This window comes from Alligator sinensis, unplaced genomic scaffold (genome assembly GCF_000455745.1).
Source record: "Alligator sinensis unplaced genomic scaffold, ASM45574v1 scaffold444_1, whole genome shotgun sequence".
Taxonomy (NCBI): domain Eukaryota; kingdom Metazoa; phylum Chordata; order Crocodylia; family Alligatoridae; genus Alligator; species Alligator sinensis.
In genome coordinates, this window is record NW_005841886.1 from 3,009,651 (window position 1) to 3,018,285 (window position 8,635).

At 47.4% G+C, this 8,635-nt stretch overlaps 1 protein-coding gene across 1 annotated transcript in view; it reads left to right on the plus strand.

The window, feature by feature from the left end:
• Positions 1-8,635, plus strand: part of MYL4 (myosin light chain 4) — a 23,487-nt gene that overhangs the window by 5,973 nt on the left and 8,879 nt on the right. The window contains exons 2-3 of the mRNA XM_014516987.2: positions 2,840-2,867; positions 7,607-7,756. Of these exons, the coding sequence (XP_014372473.1) occupies positions 2,840-2,867; positions 7,607-7,756 (178 nt within the window). The remainder of the gene's footprint in view (positions 1-2,839; positions 2,868-7,606; positions 7,757-8,635) is intronic.

Below are 8,635 nucleotides of genomic sequence, written 5' to 3' on the forward strand. Positions count from 1 at the left end.
CTGTCTGCATGCTCCACTCCCTGTGGGTCTGGCCAAGAATTTACTGCTCCAGCTGGTTCATTGTTGAGGGGAAGGGTGCTCATTACTAGGACAGCACCTGTTTCAAAAGAGGGAACATTCTAGCTCATTGCACTAAAATATGTACCCAGTGGCATAACGAACAGGGTTTGTGCCCTGGGCAAGCCCTGCTGGGGACACCCACAGGCAGTACGATAGCAAGTTTGGTGCCTGGGGCAAGCCTGCAGCAGCAGCCCACCCTTGCCCCATGCACAGATCCAGGGGCACATGTGCCGCCATGCTTGCCTGGGGGTGCACACAGTGGCAGGAGCTGCCCCACCCGCCCTCATGCCTGTGTGCCCCCAGACAAGCTGCTCATGGCTCTGTCCCGCACCTCGCCCTGGCTGGGCAGCACCTGTTGGTGCCCCTTTGCTTCAGTGCCCAGGGCGGTCACCACACTCACCTCTCCCTTGCTCCAGTACTGCCCACAGGTCACAGAACAGGGGGCGGGACAGGGCACAGGAGTCTTACTCATGGCGGGAACTCCAAAACAGTCCAGGGCTGCACTGCTGCTGCATACTCTGCCTGCCCCACCTCTTTCTCTTAAAACAGCAGCAGCAGTGCAGTGTCTGTTCACTGGCTACTGTTGCTGCTGCAAGAGCAATGCCAGGGGCTCCTCTTGCTGCCACTCAGCAAAGGTGGGAAACGACTGTGGTATCCCTCTTAAGTTGGTGCCCAGGGCTGGTTCCCCTCTTGCCTACCTCTAATTACACTACTGTAGCCATCCATCTTGAATCTGTGCTGTCTCCTTGGGAATCCCGAGAGGGGAAGAATAGACAAGTATGACCAAAGAGGCTACATGGGCTGAATACTGACCTGGAGTTCTTTCAGTGGGGATTACTTTGGAGGGCTTGGTATGAGCACCTTTTGCTGTAGAAAGTTTCTAGATGCCTTTTTTCCCTGGGGAAAGATAAGTCTGGGCTAGCAGCAGGCCTCAGAAACTGTTCATTGACTGGTTCCTGACAACATTATTTATCATTTTGGGGTGACTTTAGCAACGAGGTTAAATACGGTATTACAGTTTTGTTGCACTTTGTTGTTACTGTGGCTCACTATGCTTGAGGAGAAAAAAAGAGGCACTGACGGAGCTGCAGAGAGAAAGCAGGAGTCCAGGAAAGGATGGGAGGAACCTCAGTGGCACAATAAAGAGTGTTTGAAGTGGAGCTGTGCTGCTGGGGTTTCACACTCTGAACCCCTCTTCTGAAGAGGCAACCCCTTCCTTCCCAGAAGCTGAGAACAGAAGGACCATTTTGTGGAGAGGGTGCTACGGAGGGTGAGGGTGCTACAAAGGGCCAGGGAAGCCAGAGGCTCTTGAAGCCAAAGGCTTGCCCCTCAAGAAGTCATTCCAGGGCTGGCTTCAGGGAGTCCTCCGGGAGGGAGACTGAACAAGGCTTCTTTTTGGAGAGTCCCACCAAGGCAGTGCTTCCCCTGAAAGGGGCTGATCTGTGACAGTAAGTACTTCAGGCTATGTAAAGGTCCCTGTTCTTTTCCCTGGCATATTGTTAACCTTTGTAACTCATTGCCACATGATATTACTGAGGACAGGAATTTGGAAGGATTCAGGAAAAAAATAGGCATTGATGTGCCTCAACAGAGTGTCCAGCGTTAGCAGCAGATCATTAAAGTCCCTTTTTTCAAAAATATTTGAAAGCTGCTGTTTTGAAAATGCCTTCAAAGGTCTTGATGTCAGAAGTTATGAATAAAACACCTTTTTTAGGGGGTCTCCAGTTGGATTCCCCCAAAATGGAGGCAACCAAAGGCACTTGTCATTTTGGAAAATGCAGGCCTCTGACTCCTCCTATTTGGCTGCTGTGATGATTTCTAACAGCAGCTGGTCTCCAGGTTGCAGACATGACTCCCAGTCTGCATTGCTCATCCACTGCCTGGCACTGCTCATCCAACATTTTGCACAAATATTTTCAGTTCACTGGGGTTTGTGAGATGTCAGGGTCCCAGTAACAGACTACACCTGGTTTACCCTGTTAAACTGGATACTAATGGGAGAATATGGCAAGAGATAATGTTTTGCTTTACCCTTTGTTCCTAAGGGTGGGGAGGAGGCCTGCAGGATTATCTAGAACACAGCATGATTAAGTACCACTCACTCTGGGCAACTTCTGCCAGCTTTCTGCATTTCTCCTAGAACCACATTTTGAAAGAGCATCTACCCTATTCTTACCTTGAAACACCCCTCCACAAAGACAAGTAGTCCAATGGTTTGATTAGCTTGGCCCCTGATGTACAGATTTCCACCACTGCTGTGATAAGAGCAGTCCTTATGAGTTTGTGGCTTCACTGGAGTGAGCCCACTGCTGTTAGCAGTGAGTATTCAAACTCCATGATGCAGGAGATTTTTATAGGAAATAAAGGTTTGGGTTGTTTTTATTTACCTTCCCATTTTGGAGCCCTTAGGGTGAATTCACATCACGCATGCAAGCTTTTCTCTGCTGTAAAAAGGGCTTCACGTTTACGTATTTTAAAAGGGCATTTAAGATTTCAGGATCAAATCTGAAATCCCTCAGCCCCCCACCCCCAACGGGGTAGATAGGTGCTGCCCAGTGCTCTGGCACTGTCTTCGGGGAGGGGGAGTCAGGCTCAGGAGATAAATTCCTCCTGCCACTAGTGAAAGACAGACTGCCTTGTCAAATTGTTGTTGCTCTGCCTGTGGGCTGGTTTGTGCTGCTGTTGCCTTAGCTTGATTCTGGCTGTGGGATTTATGCAGAACTATTACAGCACAAAGGGTGGAAACTGGATCCTAACTGCTCTCCTCTGTTCTCTTCAGATTGAGTTCTCTGCTGACCAGATTGAAGGTAAGTGCTGGCAGATTTCAACCCAACTGTTGTTGCTCTTCACACAATCAGATAATCCAGACTAGAGCCCATGCCAACCCCTCTGCTGTAACCATGAGACTACACTCTCTCCCAAAGCTGACCAGGAGCCCTAACTCTGAGCCACTTGCTCCAACCATCCTACTGCACTCCTTGTGGATCTGATATTAGAAGAGCAGCCCTGATACCCAATCCCTCTTCTACTCTAGCCATGAAGCCACTTCCCTATCCAGCAGTGGAAATATAACCCAGAAGTCCTGACCTGCGACTCCTGCACTATTCCACAAGAGTCAGGTCTGAGAACAGAACCCAAGGGTCCTGACTCCCAACTCCCCAGACATGCTCCTCCATCTATACAAGGGGTGGGCAAAATGCGGCCTGTGGGTCGGATGTGGCCCACCAGGCCAGTCTATCTGGCCTGCGGGGCCCCTAAAAATTTAGAAAATTAATATTTATCTGCCCCTAGCAGCCCTTGATGGCTTGCCAAGACTCAGTAAGCACCCCTCCACCCAAAATAATCGCCTGCCCCTGATCTATACCATTCATAGCCTCTAGAAGACATGTGAAATCAGAAAGTAATATCCCTGTTTAAACTCAGAGGTAGATATCATCCAGTAGTCCTGATAGCAGGGATGGAGCTACAGGCAGCGAGGAAAGCTCACAGGCCTCCAAAACAGGGCTGTGGCTGTGGTGGAGGAGGAGGACAGGGAAGGATATGCATGGTCAGGTTATAAAAAATAGAGGACTTGTCTAAAAAAGAGAATAGCATTCTTCAAATATCTGATGGGCTGCCATGAAGATGAGGGAGGATGCCTTTTCTCTCTAGCTATAGAGACCAGGATGTGTGCCAAGGGCTTAAAGTTGCAGCAAAGTAGGTTTAGATTGGCTAGCAGGAAGAATTTAGTTGTTAGAACAGTGAGGTAGGGGAAAAGACTGCTCAGGGAAATTGTGGAAACTCTATCATTGGAGGTGTTCAAAAAGACTGGATAAGCGTTGGTCAGGGATGATTTAGAAGTAGCTATGTGTATGCTCTACTATGGGTATTTCCCAGGCTTCTAGTTTTGCTGATTGTTGCATGGGACAAGGAAGGAATTTTTTCCCCTTCCTATTGCTCCACGTCAGAGCTTGTTTTTGTTGTTCTTCTTCTTTTTGCCTTCCTCAGAAGCACTAGTTGTTAGCTGCAGCCAAGACTGGGGATTTGGACTGGTGTGTGTCAATGTTCCTGCTGGGACAAGAACCTGAAGGTTCCTAGCTAGAGGGTCTCACCCCTCTGCTCATGGTTGGACCAATTGCCACATTTGGGATCAGGAAGAAATTTTATCTACCATGGTCAGATTGGTATGAACTATAGGGGTTTTTGCCTTCCTCTGTTATAGGGGGCATGGCCCTCTTCCTTGGATTTCTTGAGTGTATTTTAACATCCCTTGCAGCAGCAGGACATTGGCCACTGTTGTCCCTCTGCTTTACCTGTGGCAAGTTAGTGCTAGACTTTATGGTTGTATGACAGGCTCGCATGTGTAGTTTTAGTAATAGGTTAGACAAGGATTTCTTTGGGAGGTTTGGATAGTGTTGATCCTGATTTAGGCAGGGGGCTGGACTAAATGACTCCCGAGGCCCCTTCCAGCCCTACTTTTCTATGATTCTATGGTAGCAGGAGTATTTAAAAGAAAGTTTGAGTGGAACTCAGGGTGTGAGTGACATGCTGGGAAGGGATGTAGGCAGCAGTGGAGATGAAAATAGAAGTGAATGAGGAAGATGAGTGGGAGCCAGTGCAGGGATTTAGTAGTGATACCATCTTCCAAAGCAGCAGAGGAAATGTATGAAGCCTGGGTCCTCGCTCTGCTAATGATGCTGCTGCCTCAACTTAAAATTGAGGATTCGGTGAATGACATATGCCCATCATGAAAGGGAAGCCTGTGCCTGGGGCTGCACTTGCATTCTTCTATATGGGCTGCTCCCACACCACAGTGATGAGTCAGTATGGTACAAGATCAGAGTTCAGATTCTGGATGGAGGAAATATCAGGGGACTGTGTGTCATATTGGCCCAGCTTCTAAAATGGTCCCCTAGAGCACCCAATCAGCCTGTTTCCCATGACCATCATAACAGCTCACTATGACCTCTCTCCATCACTGACATTCTTTGCCTTGACAAAGTAAAGAGGCTCTGTGATGGTTGTTCCTCTTCATCATCTATATGCATTTTCTTTGGTTGGCCTCTTTTCCTTCCATTCACTCTTTCTTCAAGTGTTTACTGAACTAGGATGTCTCATCCTGTTGCCAAGCCAGCTCAATTTTCATTTCTTAACAACATCAAGGAGGCTTTCATATTTTTCCTGTATCAGTGTACTGGGGTTGATATTTGAGTGCACTGCCTTTCATGCATATCTGGGTGAAGTTTAGTCTGATCAGATGTTTTCAATTATCTTGCCCTATAGTGCCTGGGGAACCAGGAAAGGATCTAAACCATAGTGAATCCATATACTGTGCAAAAGACACAAATGACATCCTGATGGGGAAACAGGACTGGATCCACACTCCTTCAGTTTCAAACAAGCAGGCTGTGCTTGCTGCCACTGAAGGAGAATTTGCTTAGCTAATACTTGCAGCAGGACCTTTATCTCCTCTGTGAATCCAGCCATGAAAGGAGGACATCAGTTTCTTCCTCGTATGCCCAAAGCCTATGCCTCACAAGACCCATTGGCAGAGAAGTGGCCACTGTGATGTCACAGCCAGGTAGCAGCCCCTGACATATCCTTGCTGTACCACATAGGACAGCATGCTGGATGGTATCAAGAATAGTAAAAAGCTAATCTGCAGGTGGGACTGGGGCTCCATCAGTGGAGAGCGTAGTAGAGCTCCTGGGCTTACAAGAGCCAAGCCATGGGCATAGAAAGTCCAGATCCCAGGTAAGGCAAAGTGCTGTAGCTGGTATGAAGATGCCAACTAATAAATCAAGAAAACCAAAAATCTTGCCCAAGGATTTCTACCAAGCCCAGGGAACTACATCTTGGGCTTATGAGCCTCACTCACCCCAGAGAGACTCCAGCCATCCAAATCTACCCATCAGTGGAAACAACAGCCATGCATCCCTGAGGGAGCTATTGCTAGACATTGAGAAGAAATTGGATGAGAAGCTAGAAATCCTTACAGCCTTTGATGGTAGAACGGTGGCTTTAAGTGTTCGCATGGAGAGGCTGGAAAGGCTGATAAACCGCCTTGCCTTGCCAGCCATGCAGACTGATTCATCGATCGAAAAACAAGGGGTGAAAACCCAAATATGGGACCAAACCTTGGAACAGCTGATCAGACAAAACAGACATCTCCATGCCCGCCTGGAGCTATTGGAGAGCCAGGCCCAAACCCACACCTTCAGAGTTTTAGGATTGCCAGAGAAAGAAGAGGGGAGAGACCTAGAAGCGTTCCTGGAGAAATGGTTGCCCAGCATTCTGCAGCTAGACACATTGGAGAATCCCATCATTGTGGAGAGAGCCTGGCGGGTGACAAGCAGGAAGTGGAAACCAGGGCCAGAGCAGTGCAGGACTGTTATTGCTCGTGTAGCAGACATAAGGGATAAAGAGAGAATATTACAGCGGGCCAGGAGACTGAAAAACATTATGTACAAGAAGAAGCAGATCCTAATTGTTCCAGATCTAGGGTACATCCCCCAAGGTAAAGGGTAGTGCTTGATGCCAGGGTGACAGGGGCTTCTTGAAAATGGCAGTCCTGCCTCCTGCAGCACACAGGGAGGATAAGGCAGGATTCTTGAGGAGGCGGAACATGGTCTTTGCATTAGGGTTGCCACCCCTGAATCTATTCCAGGAGGTTTCTGGAACGGCATTGTGCCAGTGGCGCACAACACAAACATGTCCGTGTGCTTGGTGTATCAGTTACAGATTATGGTGGGGAGACTTTACATCAGGAAGGCACATACACATTACTATTACATTTTAAAAACCCGCTGACTACTGTATAAATCAGATTCAACATTTAATATTTATTTTAATGAATGACCTATCATTTCTTTCCGGGGTGACTCTCAGCATCCCCTGGAGATTTATATCTAATTCCTTGAGACTCCGGGGCAATCCTGGAGGGTTGGCAACCCTACTTTGCACATGGCAAACATTCAGGCAGCAGCATCCTGCTTGGATGGACGCAAAGAAGGCCTGACCAAGGAAAGTCACAGAATGGAGAAGCATTGCAGACAGGGAGGAGTTTGGCTGGGGCAAGGGAGGGGCCTGAACAGAGGACTACACAGGACCATGGCTTCCAAAGGGAATTTTACAGGTAAAGCATGTGTAGAAGGAAAAGGATTGTTCAGTGGAGGTTACAGGCAGTGGAAGCCTGTGGAAAGTCTAAATCAAAGAGGAGGAGGAGGATGGAGCTGGAGGTGAGGCTGTGACTGCTGTGTAATGGAGACATACACAAGCTAGCTAGCCTGAGTCCTGACTGCAGTCCAGCCTCACCAACCTGGAGCTCAGTGCAGTCTGGAAAACCTGACTTGGAGGCAGGGTAAATACTGCAAGGATAACAGGGTTAACAGTTTAGAAATCCCAAAATACAACAGTCAAGACAACTCTCTACCTTGTCAGGCTGACCCCCTCCCTCCCATCCCCATGGACAGAGCCAGATTCCCACAGTTCCTCTTCTCCCAGGGTGACTTGGAGGCATTATGAATGTGGGCAGATGACCACAGATTTTGTCCCGTCCTTTGTGCAGATTTCAAGGAGGCCTTCAGCCTATTTGACAGGACCCCATCTGGGGAGATGAAAATCGCCTATGCTCAATGTGGAGATGTCCTGCGGGCGCTTGGACAAAACCCAACCAATGCTGAGGTCCTGAGGGTGCTGGGCAAACCCAAACCAGAAGGTAAGAGCAACCAAGACAAAGGGGTGAGCATCCAGTCCACATGTTCATAGCTGCAAGATAAGGACAATATTTGGTATAGGAAACTGACCTCCAGCAGCATTCCTACCCAATGGTTGTACAAAGAAAGACCTATGTAAAATGAGTTGGTGGCTCTCTGTCTTGTCTTTCTGTCTAATCTTGCATCCACAGCTGAATGAGTAATTTATAACAAATAACTTACTGGGTGGATTTTACTTTCTCTTTTTGTGAAACAGCCAGGAACACACTGTAATTTTTCTCGGAGTCATTCCTTGCTGGGTAACTTTTTATGTGAAAAATTCTTCTTCTGTGTGACTTGTCCCTCAAAATTCCAGCTCTGTTGCTTTGGCTGAGGTTGGTTATGTAAGTCACCTGTAATTTACTGGTAATTTTCAGTTTACTGAGAGAGTGCCTGAGTATCAGTTTCATCATCAGGTTAAATATGAAATATATTTTTTTCTGGAGTGCTTATAGTAAAAGCTACTTGCATAAATATACGCAGACAGTAAATGCTAAAAGGGGCAGAAACACAACAGAAAGAAGGGGTGAACAATTCAAATGAGTATTTGTGGGAAAGTTCTGTCCCATTATCCTGTCTCTACTATCTAGGACCACATTTTTCAGCTCAGCTTCCATTTAAATAGCTGCATCAGTGCCACATATATAAAAGAACTTATCACCCACTGGGCATGAGCTGATTTGAAAATCTCACCCTAATGTTCTTTACCAAGTACAAATAGTGCATCCAACCTCTTGGCAATACCTTCAGCAGAGAGTTTAAGGGCAGAATGGTCCCTAGGGTTGGTATGTCTTTTGTTCCTTACATAGCAAATGGGACATGAATGAACTCTAAGGCTAGGG